At 35.2% G+C, this 18,137-nt stretch overlaps 2 protein-coding genes across 5 annotated transcripts; both read right to left on the reverse strand.

Moving 5' to 3' along the window:
- Nucleotides 1-425: 425 nt before the first annotated feature.
- LOC128683854 (uncharacterized protein) lies at nucleotides 426-14,737 on the reverse strand. 4 transcript variants are annotated; one of them, XM_053769876.1, is made up of 4 exons: nucleotides 10,811-10,905; nucleotides 10,602-10,695; nucleotides 7,322-7,504; nucleotides 435-2,669 (listed from the first exon to the last, which is right to left on the reverse strand). In XM_053769876.1, exons 1-4 carry the CDS (start codon nucleotides 10,819-10,821, stop codon nucleotides 2,277-2,279), a joined length of 681 nt encoding a protein of 226 aa, XP_053625851.1. In that variant the 5' UTR covers nucleotides 10,822-10,905; the 3' UTR covers nucleotides 435-2,276. The 4 variants fall into 4 exon arrangements, with proteins under 4 accessions (XP_053625854.1, XP_053625851.1, XP_053625853.1 ...); XM_053769878.2 differs by having other exon boundaries at nucleotides 436-2,669; nucleotides 10,780-10,896; XM_053769877.2 differs by lacking the exon at nucleotides 10,811-10,905 and adding an exon at nucleotides 14,614-14,737 and having other exon boundaries at nucleotides 438-2,669.
- A 1,455-nt stretch (nucleotides 14,738-16,192) lies between these two features.
- Nucleotides 16,193-17,839, reverse strand: LOC128683755 (uncharacterized protein). Its single transcript, XM_053769675.2, has one exon. The coding sequence runs from the start codon at nucleotides 17,669-17,671 to the stop codon at nucleotides 16,250-16,252; it is 1,422 nt and encodes a 473-aa protein (XP_053625650.1). The 5' UTR covers nucleotides 17,672-17,839; the 3' UTR covers nucleotides 16,193-16,249.
- Between the last annotated feature and the right edge of the window lie 298 nt (nucleotides 17,840-18,137).

Genomic DNA, 18,137 nt, shown 5'->3' on the forward strand with positions numbered 1-18,137 from the left:
CAATATGTAGGTATCCAGCCACGCTATGATAACAAAATATATCGTACAAGTTCTCAAACATGTACAGATTTGCATTTTAAACGGAAACCAATGCTCGTCGGTAATCGCATCACTTCGGTCCGCAGCTGCAACGGCACCGCTATGCGAACCGAACACGGAGATTAGAATCAAACCAAAGTACCGATACTTCAGTGTAGGATAGGTGGAGACGATAGGTGGAGTAGGGTGAATAGAAAAGAGGCATATACCTATGCTGAATCTGCCGATGATGAAGATGATAAATGTGAAAATATTCAACAGTGCTGTACTTATTGGTTTTAAAATATTTTTTCACAGTTTATACCCTAAAACAAAGTATTAAGTACTTTTAACACAAGACTGGAATGGAGAATGGAGGGAGGCCTTTGCCCAGCCGTGGGATTCTTAACGGCTCATAATAATAATAAAAAAATTGGCACTTGCACTTGGACTAGTCGTAATAGACAAGTTTTTATTGGTATGTATACAGCATATGTTAAGTATCAATCGATTTAAAAAAATAACATTTTTGGTATAAGATCAATAAAGTATGACTTAACACTTGTACATTTTTAACTGTGTACCTACTCGGTGAATTGAAATATTGTTTTAATTTCAAACGAATTCAAAATTTGTTTTGAGCTTCTTGGAATGGTACTGATCTGATGCTGATGCTCTGTCGTTGCTATGACAAATTGGAGTACATATTGCACTTGACACGCTCAAACAGAAATTGCAAATGCGGTCGCTTTGAAGTTTCTTTATTTCGACTGCAATTGCATCATTCTATTCTGATTTCCAGTTGCCAATCTAATTATTGTTTGGATCTGAAAATGTACTTATTTAAAGGTACAGTTCAATTCTACATTCATACAATTTCATAGCTTTGTCGAGCTGTTTAAAAACTTTAGCTTTTTTATTGAAATCACTTGATAACTTATCGACGTACACCAATGTCGCAGATACACCTAACGCGTGCGACACATAAAACTCAACAAAATAAAAAGCAATAGTAGGTGTACATTACACACAATCACAGATCTGAAGCTTACGTACCAATTTGAAACACAACAATACTATGATATGGCTACCGCAATGCGGCTAAAAGGAAACCGCAATAATCAATTAGGAATTATTACCAGAGCACCACTACAAGTAAGTATATGTAGTAAACTTAGAGAATTTTTTCTTTTCATTTTACTTAGGTAAGTCGTCAACGTGCTTCGGTTGAAGGCCTGTTTTGTTTTTATTAATAAATTAATGAAACACGGATTAAAATTCTTATCGTTTTATGTCGTATGTTTTGGTTCTATGTCTATCGCAAAATTCCGTTCTATTGGTGAGATACATTTTGAAATCTGTGGACCTGTATATTCCGAAGATTGAATTCGACATTATCTACTATAACTACAATGTAGATTAATTCTTCCTTCAATTCAAACATACTTCAACTCAATGTTTATCGAAATATCTGTATAAAGTTATTTTTGTACCTTTACATTCTATGTTTTGTAGAACCCATCGATCGTAGGCAATCTCAGAGTAATTAAATTATAAAATCAGTTCTATTGAACGAAGTCGTATAAATTTGATAAATTTTGTATTTCAAGATTATTATTTATTCGTATTCAATGCCGAACCAATTCGTTTAGATATCTCAATGCTTTGTAATGCAGCAAAAGTTATATTAAGTGTTTTAATTAATTTGTCTTGAAGAAGAAAGTTTAATTTAGACTAATTGTGTATATGCAATCATTATGTGGTGACATAATTCTTGTGGACAAATTAAAACAGGTCAAATTGGTTTTTCAGTGCCTACTTTAATATGCTTTCATAAGCTTTTTTTTAGTTGAATTTTAAAATACTTATAACTATATAATTAACTTCTTCTTATTTTATTACAATATCTAAAATATATATACTTAATATTTATAATAAAACTTACACCTACAATATTCATTATATAAGATATGCTTACATGCCCGCAAGGCATGAGAACGTTCCCGAATAAGATTGGCTACTTGCATAAGCCACACGCAAGCGTTCAACGAGTACATTTGTGAAATGCCGCCATGATCGAAATTTGTCGGACATCATTATCATCGCCATATCACACATATAAAATATATTTATTTATTCACCAAAATTGGTACAAGCAAGCTAAAAGCATTCTCTACCAGCAGTCAACCTTCGGGAAAAACAGAAAGACTAAAGCGAATAAAATAAATTTCCAATCCAAAACCAATTTTAATGTATTACTAAGCTATAGAATAAGATCTCTTAAAAACAACATGCTTTCTCCTGCAAAACCTTCTCCTGTACCTTCTTTTTACAGGAAATCCTTTTAATTTTTCATTATTGATAGACTCCACAATGTGTATCCATTTTTGGTCCAAATCCTCGGGAAGTTTATCATTGATTAGTATTAAGGGCATTTTGAAGCGAGGTGCCTCGGTTTTCATGTTTTCTTTGTAGATTGGGGATATTTCGAGCCAGGCCTTGTGAATGGAGCCTTCTGGGGAATTGGGCTTGGAGCTATCTTTGCTGGAGAGTGTGGTGGCGTCGTTGTGCTGAGATAGCTCAGAGATCTGCGCATCGTTCTCGGCCGCGTCCGGAGAGGCCAGCGCAGCCTCAGCGTCCAGCATCAGTAACTGAAACAATGTTAAATCGCACATAAGTACATCAATATCACATCAACCTTATTCGTGACAAACTCGCCTCAATTACCGTAACAGTGAATGTACCTGATCCTTTTAAAATATAGTAGTTTAATTACAAAATTAACAGCCCTGCTTGTCTGGAGTATTGTAAAAGTCAATCAAAGTACAGGGCTCGATGGAATTCTAGTCAATTTCACCAATAAGGCCTGTCAATTTCAACGTCTCCTTCGAGCACCGTTCGAAATATGTGTTAATACTATACATAATATTAATATTCTTTGACTACACTAGTTACTTAGATCAAAATTGTATTTAGGTATATATTGTATCACTTAAAATGGGTCAAGAAAACGAAATAAAAGACAATAAAAATTAAGATAAAGCATTTCTCAAAAGTGCAGTTAGTGAGCATCATTTAAGATTAAGAAGCAGTTCTGTAGAGTGCGGTGCGGTGGCGATGTGACTCTATTATTTCAAAGGATCAGCAGTGAACAAACACCACAAATAACGTGGTATATAACCGTAACTTTGGCGGAGTGTTTGAGCATCGGATTGTACACGAAACCAGAATGGCGTCGTAAAACGTCCGCCCGAACAAATCCGGGACCTATGAACAAAGACGATTAGTGCCGCCGCCTGATCTACGGAGAATGTTCTTCTTGTTCTTGATTTGTAGTTTTGTTTTCAGGCTCCGATATACAAACAGACATTATATTTAGTTTCCTTCCTACATCTGTCTCCTAATGATAAAGATCAACCTAATGATAATGCCGGCTCCACACTACCGAACAGAATGCCAAACAGATTGTGATGCGCATGCATGAATATTGCGTAGTTTGTTGAGTGCTTTTGTTTTTACTTATACTTATTCAGAGTCTTATTCCTCATAGCTAAAGTGAAATTTTTACAGATACTAAAAAACAATACTAAATATTTAAGGGGCTCCCATACAATAAACGTGATATTTTGCTCGTTTTTATAGTGCGGAAACCTTTGCGTCTGAAGTCTGAGTTGTACTTGGCCAGTATTTTTTTCTAAGACTAAGCAAGCAAACAGGCGGTCCACCAGATGGGAAGTGGTCACCGCAACCTATGGACGACTGCAACACCAGGGGTCACACGCGCCGACTCTGAATAAATCTTTTCTCGTTTTTGAAGAATTTCATGAAATAAATGCGAAATGTGAAATATTTAATACCAATAACCTTTATCAGACCCTTAACTTCAATTAACGTCAGATATGACAGGGCAAAGGTTTATCCCTCAATTTAATTTGTATAATGAAAAGGCGAAAGCGAAATTAAAAATTAAAAATAATGTTTGGAATGGCCCTTTTAAAAACAATTATTTTGTGTCCCTACTAACATAGTTTCTAAGTACTACTAACACAATGAGTCCTGGTTACTTGAAATAAAAATTATTCATTCATTCATTCATTCATTCATTCAATGTTTTATAAAAAATCAAATGAAACTAAATATATTAATCTGAATGATACCATGGGGCTAAATGGATGTGATTACCTAACTCATTTGAATTTCTATTGGGCAAAAAAAGTTATATATGTAGATAGGGAAATCTAGAGTCTGTCTACTTGAATCATTATAAGATGTGTTACTTATTCATACTTATAACAGAATGGGTCTCTGAAACAAAAAAAAAATCTATTTTTTAATTTGTTTCTCATTTTGGGATTCGCGGCCTATAGTCCGGTCCTTTGAGACGCTTGCATGAGGAGATAGATCCAATTATTTTAATTATTTATTCAAAATGATTTACCAGATCAAATCAAATGAATCGGCGCGCGGTCACGTCAAACTTGATCTCTTAATTGTTAACTTGAGCCCTCATTGAGTAAACTTGAAAGCGTAAAGTTGCAACCGCTCAAAAGCTCACGCACAACTTCTAAACGAGGATCGGAGTGGAAATTAAACTTTTGACGTTTATAAAGTCTTAGAGAATTGTAACGCGTCGTAATTAAATTTCAGGATAGATAAGAAGCCTAGTTGCTTTATTGTCCCGCATAAAGGATTTTTACCCAATTATTTGCCATTGCTCAAATACCTTAATATGTAATTATTTGTCTTATGTTCTGGCTTAAATTGTTAAATATGGCCAAATTTAATGACTGAAAAGAATATCGCTATATTTCATACTTCATCCATACTTTCATATCCAATGATTTTGTCTGTGTCCTTCTGTCTAATTTGAGTATTGTCTTATGACGTCGATTCCGCTGTATCTAATGAACGAGTTGATAATATTCTGTATTAATAATAATATCATTGATACTAATAATTATTCCAGTATAGATTTTTCATTTCTCAGGTGTGTCAGTAACAGAACTCAGTCCATGACCGCCAGTCGGCACTGTATAAACAAACTGTCAAAGCAGCATCAATCGATTCGCCGTTAACGTGAACACAGATGTTTACGTTCGCGCAAATGAGCTGTAGGGTCGGTGAATCAGTGTTTACCGCGGACCATTTCTATAGACCGGCAGACATGCGATTTATCCGCAGTTATACAATCTACTGGGCTTGTGACGCCTTGAAGCTTTTGTAAATTCGGCTGTAATGTTACCAACTGCCTGACTTCAATCCTCCTTGGAAATGCTATTATTGCCTATCAGCAGCCTAAGCTATATGTCCCTTAGTCGCCTCGTACCTTTGACGTGGACACAAATTTTCACGTTCGCGCATAAGAACGCTCTGTTACAAATCAGTCTTTACCGATGACCATTTCTATAGCAAGGTACACGACGTAAGACATGCGACTTACAGACATTTGTAGACTAAGTAGCTAAATATTCCTTAACGTGAAGACGTGCATATGAGCATATGAGCATACGTGCATATGAGCTATAAGATCGGTGAATCTTTGATTACCGCGGGCCATTCCTATGGTTAGACAGACATTCGACTAAATAACATTGATGCCTGGCTCGGCATCTACCTAAATCAGAACAATTTGAAATATGAAAATTCTTGTGTTTATTCAATAGCGACGCTATCACTTTATGAGTTGATTTTTATTAAGTTAATTGTTTGTTTATGCAAATTTTAATCTAGTAATATATATACTCTGTTTCATATTTCTGACATCAATACATATAATAAAACAGTAATCTCTAATAATTTAAGTGGCCATGGAAACTTTGCAAGGTAACATTGCAGCTATTACTCAAACATTTTAAGGAATAGTACTAAAAGTAGCAAGTGTGCTATGGTTTTATCGCGCATAGCTTACGACATGCTACTTTGATGTTTCGCGAAAATAATTAACGCTTTCATTGGCCGAAATTAACATTTAGAATCGAGTTTTACTATCTTCCTGGTATAAACTAACTCCTGTGAACTAGGTCAAAATGTTTTTAATAGTTGGTATTAAACGAGATCGTTATATTTACCATAGGTTTTCATTAAAATGAGAAGAGCTAGTGGTCTGACCTTTGTATCTCTTTGTAAAAGTTTAAATGTCAGTTGACTCCGTAAACAGAGAAAACTCAAATAATCACAAAATGTTAAAATCGTCGACTACTATGATTTTTGTAATAAATAATACTTAAGTATAATAATATTATTTGTTTATATTTATATATAAACAAATAATATTACCCTAATTTGCGATAAATCTAAAAAAAACTATCATTATCGCAATAACATTTGATAGACCGCGGAAAGCTAACAACACTAAATCAAAACAAAGTACGGGTTCTGTGTTGCGAAATATAAACTTCACGTCAAAACTACCTTGAATCTGAACTTGAGTACACTTGTTTTGATTATATAACGTGGCGGTATTTAAATATAAAAACAAACCAAGCCACGTCAGCCGCGGGTGTATAAACTTGCATATGTTTTATATCTACCACCAACTATAGTTGTTGGTGTTCGTGACTCACTGATTTCACGTATTCAAACAATCGAAATTCTTGAAAATAAAAACAACAAATAGACCAAAAATCACGTCAAGTTACGACGTACATTTTGGATGCAATTTTTAGTCGACATACAAAAGGATTTCATTGCGAAATTGTGTATATCCTATGTTAATTTACTTACCTTTTATTTTCATAACAATATAAGACAATATAATGGTGAAAATATGAAGATATATACAAAGCAAAAGACATGTATATGAAGCTTTAATATACACAGGTACAAGGAACAATAAGTACACACATTGTCCATTACTAGAGACTTCAGAGCGTTATGCGTTACTAGTTACTATCTTCATTGTTTTGTTTATTTAAAGACAGCTTGTATTTCTCGAAAATTAAATTACACATATTAAAATAATGCATTCGTATGTACCTACTGCTAAATTAAATACGACAAAGTTCAGTGAATTTCAACTGAAAGAGAGAGCAAAATATAAAATTGGATTTCGTAGAATGAAGGTCTATCAAATCCAATTAAGTATATATTTTGCTGTGGTTGAATAAACTTTTTTACAATAATTACTAGCGACCCGGCGTGGCTTCGCACGAGGTCTATAATTAGGAATAAATTGTCTAAATTACTGTGACAACTGTATCAAAATCAGTGAAGAAAGTTTAGAAATAGACAGACGCGGAGTGCGACTATGTTTTATACAGCTCAAGAAAAAAGGAGCTAATTTGTTCCTCAAAATATGACGTACCCTATGTTTGTCTCTAGATGCGGTGTAAAGCACCCAAGCGACGTACACGAACATGATGAGCGCGGGCACCACCAGGCTGGCGACGATTGGAATCCTGCGCACCCACGCATGGTACATCGCCAGCAGGAATAGCGAGATTCCCACCAAGATGGCGATGTAGCGGCCCGTGCGCCGGCGCTCCTCCTGAAATCATTGAAAAATAATAAGTGTCATACATTTTCTTCTATTCTCTCTCTTTATTAACGTCGCATGTTTGATTACATTTGGGGCTATAAGGCCGCTAAGACCAGAGACCGCGTAAATAGTAAACTTTAAACAAGTTTTAGCTCGATTTAACCAAAACAACTTAAACAATGATCAAATAAATCCCATAAAACAAACGATGACGTAAAATGTCTGACGTGCTAAAAGCCCTCTTTGTAGCGCGCATGAATGTTAACAAAACATCTACTTGTAGGAGTAATAAAATAAACGACTCGAAAGATAATCTAGTAGGTATATCATTTTATTTGCATTTCTTTACATTTTAGAATCTCAGCAATAGAAACACGCTTTCTAAGTTTCAAAGTTGGTTCAACAGTTGTACGAGTACATGGGATTTTCCTAGACAATTGCTACGAGAACAATGATCACAATCATTTAGACTAAACATGACAAAACGTTCTTTTCAGGATTTCTTGCAACATCATGTCCGCGTCATTAGCACTCATACTTAATCCATGCTAATATTATAAAGTGAAAAGATTTATATTTTTGGTTTTTTATTTGTAATGAATAAACTTGATTTTGATGAAATTTGGCACAGAGATAGACAATACTTTCAGGAGTAACACAGGCTACTTTTTATTACGATTTTACCCGGATGACGCCGGACGGAATTCTAGTATTAAATAAGTAATGTAAAATCTGGTGCCCACCAGTCATTAGGTAAACAATGCTTTGGGAAAGGTACCGAAATCTGACATGATGACACAAAATCATTAAAAGAATAGCTCCCTCACGTCACAGCCCTCGATTTAAACGCATCAGATATCAATCACTCATTTACGTCTGCAATTCAAAGGCCCAATCCACAAACAATTCAGGGTTTTTGACGTGTCGTTAAAAAACCTTAAACTGTTTGTGGATTGGACGTCTATTTTTACATATTCAATTCCGAATAATTTTTCAGGGTCGCTGATCGACTGATTTGTCCTGTGTCTTTAACCTCGCCCTGGATAAAATTACATTTAGTATGATCTTGGACTGATGTCTCAACAGTTTTGATTTTGGATGATTTACGAGTTGCAGGTTATTGAGTAACCTTATACATTTAACGACCACGTAGGTCGGTCGGGTTGGCTAAAGCCAAATTATTTTGTAATGAGGCAGAAACTTTCGATAAAATTGAATTTAAACACGTTTCTGTTCACACAATGTAAAGGGTCGTGGTCAAAGTCAAATGAAATTTCCTTTGTGTACATTTATGCAGAGGTTTCTAGGAAGCTTAGAGGCAGTGAAACTATTCTAGTAAAAAATGTATGTACCTACATCAAGATAGGTGTTACTTAGGTAATCCTTCGGTTTCCAATAATCCTTAGTAATGACATCGGTATTGAATTAACAACATTCCCCAGGGTCGCTCACCAAACTAGTCAATCAGGCGCTTGATTTAATCAAAAGGGTATTGAAACCCGAGTCTCTGGTGTAGCGAGCGTGTGGAGACAAAAGGAATAATTTGTGGAAGCCGACCCGACTACCTACTCGTGTTTATTCGTGGCTCCTATACACACATACGCACAGAAAGTAGGTATCTGTGCAAATTGTGGTGCAAATAGTTCTCAACCCTAAGCTTGTAGATTAAGATCGTAAATGAGTAATTGAGGCTCAGTTGGAACAGTCAATTTGACGTTAACTTTGACGACAGACAAAGTACCTACGCATTTTGTATTATCGGCAGCGGAGCTGCGCGCAGATCAAAGTAAAAGTTAAAGTTGACTGGGTGCAACTGAGCCTAGTCTGACTAAAATAATGCCAGCCATAAATAAGTAACCTATAATAACTTGAAATCTAATCTACTAAGTGTGGTTGTCAGTTCATATGATACTGGAAAAGGAATCAACCATGTTTTTTAGATTTTACCATCCTAAACGACAGGACCTTTGCCTTGTCTTTTATTTCATCTATGAACGCCCTTCTTGGCTTTCCTTTATTATGGCAATAGCAAGTTATATATATAAAACACTTAATATAATATAAAACATGGAAAATGAGAATAACGTTCAGGATATATTTTATTTTAGAAAAATTCCAAAGTGGTGAATAGGGGAAACCATACATTCAGGGAATAGATACGTGCAAAAAATGGCCAGCGGAAACGATAAATTACAGAGATTTGCAATAAAAACAAATATTCAATCATTTTGGCAAGTTAGAAAGTTTATTATTTTATTTCAAAACAGTTGAGTGGTTTGTGTTAGGATTCCCGTCAAGATTGCACATCTCGTTATAAACTATTTAAACATGACAAGAATAGCTACTTAAATTTTGGGTGTTTTCAATATATCCTTATCCTACCATATTATAAAACAAAGTCTTCCGCCGCGTCTGTCTGTCAATCTGTTCGCGATAACTGCACGGATTTTCATTTCACCAATAGATAGTATGATTCCTGAGGAAGGTTTAGATGTACAAATTATTATGTTAACCCGAGCGAAGCCGGGACGAGCCGAGATTTATTAAAGTAAAAATACGTACGTGATTTGTTTCTTTCTTATCAAGTAATTGTTTTGAATTTGTTGATGTAACGGTTTTCTGAAAGGATTTCTTTCAAATAAAACTCTCGCGACCTTATATTTACCGAAAAGTTGAAATGGCGAATTTCGGAACTACCTAAATGGATTGAAATATAATTTAGGGTGCAAGAAAAGAGTTTCTACGTTTGATGTACGGAACGCCGGAGACATCTGGCGCATCCTGGCCAACAATCTGTTAGAAAACTTTTGTAAAAAGGAAATTAAGCCTAAAATTTATAGTTTTCTATTTAGGGTATGTACTTACTTATTTGTCTGCGGCTTCGCCCGCTCTACGAAAGCGCAACAGAGACAATTAAAGTTTTACGTTCAAATTCAAATAAAAAATATTGTTAATAAAATTATTAAACTATACAATTCAAACGTCGCTTCTGTCGAGCTCACAAATATTTAATTAATTAGTTAATTGGTATATTCTTTGATTTTGACGAGACGTGACGATTAATGACACCAATAATGAGTCTTAAGAGCACACAAGCATAAAATACCTTCACCGAGGACGTCGGGGGTGTCGCCACCCTCAACACGTGCGCTGAGCCCCTCAGATCATTGTTCAATTTCAAATTCATCGCGCCGCCGCTTCTAAAATGAAATGCACACTTAATTAAAACAACCACAAACCGCTTACGATGTCGATTACTAATTAAAACCGCGCAACTAACGCACCTGTGAACAGACAATTGAATGAGTTACACACCTGACACTCATATACACTTGAGGATTAGGCGCTCGAAAAGTTATAGTCAGATGCGTCTGCGCGTTCTACCTAACCCGAGGGCGAGAGCTCACTGCAGACAACCGTGACTGCATAATGAATTTACGCCTTGTTTACTTCGGCCGTTAAAAACGCGTAAACCCCGGAACATACTATCAGATAAGCTCGCAAAATCGACTCCAGGAACAATACCGCAATTAATCATTCGCCAAACGAGTGAGCATCGGCAGATAAATGTTCGAAGCGCGTTTTATGGCCACACGCGACGCTAACCAGCACACCATTACGGGTTAGCAAAAATTCTCAATTCGCCAGCTTGTTTATGTCAATATTTTTTAAATAATCTACAGTCGAAATTTATATTTATTACATTCTGTGTATGCATTTCCAGTGTAAAATCTTCATGTGAGTTTTTACGGAATGGAAATTGAACACAAAGAATTTACATAACGAGCAATAAATTTTCACGACTTAGTCCTGTGACGTATAGGATTGCTATTGGTACTCAGAATCTAGCCCGTTATACGAGATATTCTTCAAATACAATAAATTACCTTATCATCACTATTTTTGAGTTTTTTCTATCCAACATTAAGGATTTTGGCACTAAAGGAAATTGAGAATTCAAACTTCAATATTGGTTAGAGTCTATAGCGATCCAGATGGGACTACTAGGGGTCTTTGCCCACTTTAAACAGAACGGGTAAATCGAATTCTCAGGGATTCAATTTTCGAATAAAAAGGGAAGATGAACTCAGAGATGTTTGTTTTTCATTTTCTATTAATTATGATCTGCAAACTTTGTGAAAAGGAGGCACATTTATAAATGTAAAGTATCTATACCTAAGTTAGCAACAGTTCCCAATATTAATACTTACTTTAAGATATTTTTTTGTACATAGGCATAACACATACTAAATATACTATATAACACATACTTTTAGTTTTTTATAATATTAGTAGTGAACGTAAATATGTATGTTAAGTACATGGTTGACAAGACCATGTCATACCATACGCCTGAGATAAAATTGGAAACAACAGCATTCCCAAAGACCGGTCATAAAATCGGAGCCGAATCTTCAAAATTTCAATATTTACATCAAAGTTTATAATAAAACCGGGACACATAGAGATGAAAGGGAAATATTTCTGTAACTATTAGTTTAGTGCTGAATCTTTATTCGGTGTACCTAACAATTAACAACTTACTGTGCATGTACAATTTATCTAAGCTATTGACTTAATGAAATTCCTCAGCAGCCATTAAGCCAGTGATGCGATACAAAAACGATGTTATTCAGAGCAATCCAAAAGTTTTCCGTTATTTGTGAATTTCCTTGCGTAAAGCCCCACGGGCGTGAAAATGTTTGAGCTTTATTATCATTTTCATAATTATAAATCATTCATTGTAAATTGTTAAATTAGGAAAATGTTTACTTTGTAACAATCATTATATATTTGAATTAAGAAAAAAATATTTTATATGTAACTAATTACTTATTTCATAAACAAAAAAATATATATTTTAAGTACAAAAAGAAAAGATACTTACCAATAACAACAGTACTACCTAGGTAAGGTTATAGTTAACTTTAATGGAGTCCACTTCATTAAGTGGATGTTAAATGGCTATGAATGTGAAAATTTAATTGATTTACAACCCGCTGTTAGATTGAATACACGTAGAGTTTATGTTAATTTATGGGCCATAAATTTATGATTACTGACCAATACTAAACCGGGACCGGGACTACAACCATAGATAAATCATCGGCCGTTGCGCAGCTTTTTGAATTATTCTCATCCTCGCGTGTTCCCGGTTTAGTTACATTCGGAGCTGTGAGGCCGCGAAACCCGGGATCAGCGTGGAAAATAAACCATACAATTTTGATGATTTTACTACCGGCTGCTTGCCTGACGTCAATCCTCTTTGGGAATGTTATTGTTGCATATCAGCCGCCAAAGCTACGTGACCCTTAGTCACATCGTACGACACGGGAGGATGTGGTGTGGTCCTATTTTAGGGCGGGACCACACGCTTAATGCAAGACTAGGTATGACAAAAATTTAACCTATCTCCCAGTATGTCTATTTTAATGAATGGATCGGATTTTAGACGGTGGATTTAGGCTAAGGTCTGTTTGTGTACAGTCAGGTCAGTAAACCTTGTCCTTTTACGTACACAAAACAAGCTGCTATAGATGCGTAAGTACAGTCAACCAAAAAATACTTGACCAGTTACAATTTTATTATAGTCTCTTAGCTCGATTTTAGTCCTCAGACGATATGAACTACCCTACTTACTTCAAGACCTCTCTATAGAATTACATGTAGTGCGTAGGCAACATTGATCCTGTATATATTATTGTATATAAAAATAACGTTAAAAATAAAGTTATTGTATAATTTTTTTATGAAAATCTGCATCATGAATCTTCGCTAATACTTATATCTGTATCGTCTAATATCTAACCTCTAATAATCGAATCTAATAGATGAATCTACATTTGCACACGTCAATACACGTCACTTTTTAAGCATAGAAAGTAGGTACATTATTTAAAGCAAAAAAGTGATAAAGATTATTTTTTCTAACTGTACTCCCGTAGACTAGTGGGCATAGTGCCCACACCGCCGTGCCAACTGTGTGCCACCGTAATTTTAAAACGCATGATGCCAAATTCGCGCTATGGTACTAAATTTTAATTTTATTAACTTGTATTAGTACTAGTGGACTTCTTTTAATTTTATGCAATTCTTCAGTTTCAGAACCGGAATAAGAAAAACACGTATTAAAGAAAATACGATAGGGTGAAAGTCAGATCAAGAAGAGTGTAGAGGAAGTGAGAGAGATAATGATTGTCTCCACGGAAAACTACTATACTGCTCATACGTAGAACACATATAGTTAGAATTTACTAACGTAATGTAGCTGTAGGTATATTGTGAGCGATTGTGTGTGAGCTAATACTGATTTAATTTTACTGTAATCATAATACTAAATAATTAAGTATTTTCTACACTACTTACATACTTACAGGAATTCGTTTCACCAGACCAGACCTAATTGGAGTTCATGCCAAGACATATCCAAACGACAAGACCAAAGTTGATTACAATTTATATATGTATGGACGGGAAGTAAGTCAAATATAGGAGTCAACATTTGATTGGATATGTCGCAGCCATCTGGTTAAATCGACCATTTAATCGGAAGGCTAGCCTGTTTATTAAACGCCGATATTCAAATAAACATCTATGCCAATAATTAATTGAACTAGCATCAAAACTTGGCTTATTGTAAGCTAAAAAATACCTAAATAATTCTCTCTTCAAAGTCTTCAATTTGAAGAGAGAATTATTTAGGTATTTTTTACATTCAAGGTACGTATTATATGTAAAAATTATCTTTACCTTAATTAACTTTACCACGTTAATGTAAAAATGTCTACTGAATAATTATCTCATGTAAATCTATACCTATCGGAGATAATAATATCGATAATCGTCGAATTTGTGTCTATCGATTGTAACCTATATACTCTATTCGTTTTTTTTTATTTTCAACTCTTAGAGTAAAAAAAAATACTTCAGCGCACACGGCATTTACCGCCCAACACCGCCCACAAAAACGAGCACAAATTACCCAGAACCTTCCCGCGCTTAAAATCAAACCAAAAAGTCTCAATATGGGCAGGATGGTGGGGCGAATTGACACTTCGCTTCGAGAGGTACAGGTTAGTAGACAGTTTTCCATGCATTAATTTAAATAACTTTTTTACCTTGATCGATAAAATAGTTCGCCTCCGAAGCATTTAGATGAAGACTAGTTTGTATTAGTGCTACACCGGCGACAACCGCACGGCCACCGAAGTTGAATGTTATTGTCATATCATTAGATTATTCTCAAGCGAGCGTCATGTGTTGGCAAATCAATATACCATCACAATATTAATTACTATGGGCGCGAAATTTGAGTTTTAATCAATAGTTTTTCTTTGTCACATCTGAGCGTTTTCCAGATTTCTTTACTTTCTCTGCCCAAGTTCCGCTTTCCTTCTTATTCTTCTCCACCACAAACAAAAGCTTTTCAACTAAGATAGGTACCTTTCTCAAACTCAGTACAAACTAATTTCAGGACCAGATGGTGAAATGGAAACTAACGAATTTTTTTACACTTAATTAACTACTAAACTTTTTATACTAGGTATCTGTTGAAGTTAGCAGGCAACGTTTCACTTCGAGGTTTGCCTTTGGATTATTTTTATAGAAATTAAATTTAATCGTTTTTAAGGGATGAAGAAAAAGAAAAAAAAAATGTACTTACTAATTATAAAATAAAACACGGACAGTGCTCTGATTTCAAGCGGAATTCTACTAAAATGGATAATTGCTAAAAATTTATTAACTAAGCTTACCGGGTTATGCTGGTAGCTAGCCTACACAATAGAACTAGTTAACAACGGTAGGTATTCTAATACCTTTTGAAATGGGAGTATAACGGGAAATAAGGCCATCCAGCGAGGCTTTAAACAGGATTTATAGTCTGTGCTACGGTAATAACACATTACTCTGTCGTATCGGGGTCAGGTACGTGTACCTAAGTATTTAAATCTTTAGCGAATCACCTTGTACCTAAAGCTTTTAAACGTTACACATCATGTTATGACTCGTTAAATTACACTGTACTAAATCGAGACATTTCGTAATTTTAACAAAGACTACAACACGCTCTGAAGTTTGTTTAAAAATATCATCTCCACCTCTTTGTTTGAGTGTATAACTTTCCAGATTTAATTGAAATTAAACCAAAAAATATTCATTCATACGGGTCTATCTAATATGGTAAAACTATTTTCCTCGGTAAGTCAACCCAAAAATTCTAGTCCAAATTCATAGGACTATAATCGTTTCAAAGATTTGAATTTTTGTAGTCAAAATAGCAGACAAATTACCTATATGTAATTTGTCTATTTTGACTCGAAAAGCAGAACTTCATACCTGAGAGCCGTGGCTGTGGCGTCTTCTTGTGTTTTATTATGTCAATTAATTTATATACGTTATACTTACTTACCGCGACAATTATACCATATTAGAAACTTTTTCCTACCATAGGGTGGGCCACGGTTGTGGAATCGAATGACACCGCAGCGATGCACGTTGTAGTGAAATGTGTAGGTAATTCTTGCCGGATCCCATTCGTGGTGTCGAATGACGCCGAAGCGACGCACGTTGTGGCGAAAATATTTCAGCGTTCAAATCATCATGAAAATAGAAGTCTAATTACAATTGGTACATTGTATTTAAACAAATAGGACAATTTAATTATACAGAAATGGCAGAAGAAATAAAAATAAATCCTTTGTTATATGTTATTTATTAATTTCCAATTTATTTACAGGGTGACATGGTATAAATTCACTCTAATTGCAACATAACTTTTGAATGTTGCAATGTGGCTTTTAATGTAAATGGTTTGTTCAGACTTTCTATATTAAATGTCTCCTCTGCAAATTTTTCTCCACTAGGATCCTCATGTAAACTAACACTCAAGTCCTTCACATCTTGACCTGCCTCAACATTACACACATTTTGTGTAAAAGGAGGTGTGCCCTGTTTGAATAACTGCACTGTCTGATCCAAATACTTCAAGTATATGTCTTTGCCTAAGAATTCAACTTCAGTATTTAAATCATTCAAGTTAAACTCTGGTACATCAAGTAACAACCCAGCCTCACGGGCACATCCCATAGCGATTACTTCATCAGGGTTTATGCCAGAAAGAACTTCCGCATCTGGCAGTAAGTTGCCTATGGCAGATTGCAGTTTAGGAATCTTCATACTTCCTCCACACAAAACTATCTTGTGGATTTTTCCCTCAAAACTATCAATAATCTTTTGGGCCGGTTCTATATATGCTGATAATTTTGAAGAAAGAATATTCTCAAACCTCGCCCTGGAAATATTTTGACTCCAGTCCACACCATCCATTAGTGATTCAATAAAAACATGTGCAGAGCTAAGGGTAGAAAGTATGTGTTTGCAATTATCTGCATGATGCAACAGTTTGAACATTGCTCTGCGGCTCTCTTGCGGATCTAATTTCCACTTTTGCTTCACTTCTTGAGCGATGTAGTCTGCCAAATCTTTTGTGATGCACTGTCCTCCTAGATCCGATCTAAATATATTTTTTTCAACTGTAATAAATCCACTAGATACTTTTGCAATTGAAACATCACAAGATGAACCACCAAGTCGATATATTAATACATTTATATCTTCAATACTTTCCTCCACATTATACGCCAATAAGGCAGCAGCAGGCTCACTTATTACTTGAAGAACATCAAATCCAGCCAATTCTGCACATCGCACTAGTCTGTTTCTGCTCTCATTAGACCAATACAGCGGTGCAGCCATAACTAACTTCAAATCACTCTCGTTACTCATAGAATGACTAGCTATGGTAAATAATTTAGCAAAAATCTTAGTGGCAATATTATCAGGATCAGAGTATTGAGTTGTTTCACTTGTTTCAAATTCATATGTCAGCTTCTCCTCATTTTGAATGCGGCAAGATGAAGATACTTCAACATAAGAAAAATCTTCTTCAGTCCAGTCACAATTCATTAATCTTTTGTTATGTTTTATGATGGCTTTGGAAAGTGCCTGTCCAGATTTTGCGGTGAGACCAATTTCCCATTCCGAGCCGTTAAGAGCTACAATAGCTGGCGTAACTCTGTCACCTGCATCGTTTGCAATTACAGTAGAAGCACCATTCGAGTAGGCGGCCAAACAGGCAGAGCTATTTCCCAAGTGAATTCCATATGCAGTAGCCATATTTAATATTTCACTTTTCAATAATAAATAGCTTAACAAATTTCAAAGTATTCTTGGGTATTATTAAATAACTTTCAATGGTAATTCACAAAGAAAATTGTAATTTAAAACACATGTGCGAAACCTTAGTGAAAGTGAAACACGAAAACTTGGTACTTTTATGATTGACTTTGACATTTTGTGACATTGACGCATAATATCTGAAGTGCACTGAAGTGTCAATTTTTTAATGAGGATAAGACTAAGGTGAATGGCAACACACTGCCTATAAATTACTATTTTTCGGGCACTCAGTAACTGAGAACCGGCAATAATATGTTACGCCCACATTTACGCGTTCTCACTTGTCGCATAGCGTAGTTGCGATGAGAATTTTTATTCATTTATTTTCTATCTATATCGTTTGATATGAAAGCGAAAGTATACACGATAGATCCTAGTAGTAACATATTGCTATTGCGTAGCC

Source organism: Plodia interpunctella, chromosome 3 (genome assembly GCF_027563975.2).
Source record: "Plodia interpunctella isolate USDA-ARS_2022_Savannah chromosome 3, ilPloInte3.2, whole genome shotgun sequence".
NCBI lineage: Eukaryota > Metazoa > Arthropoda > Insecta > Lepidoptera > Pyralidae > Plodia > Plodia interpunctella.

Excerpts from the sequence above, each read along its gene's own strand:
- LOC128683854 (XM_053769876.1), bottom strand. Across the intron at positions 7,505-10,601 it reads CCCCGACGTCCTCGGTGAAG|GAGGAGCGCCGGCGCACGGG; the intron begins GTATTTTATGCT and ends CAATGATTTCAG. Across the intron at positions 2,670-7,321 it reads CATCTAGAGACAAACATAGG|TTACTGATGCTGGACGCTGA; the intron begins GTACGTCATATT and ends ACATTGTTTCAG.
- LOC128683755 (XM_053769675.2), bottom strand. The coding sequence starts at position 17,671 with ATGGCTACTGCATATGGAATTCACTTGGGAAATAGCTCTGCCTGTTTG.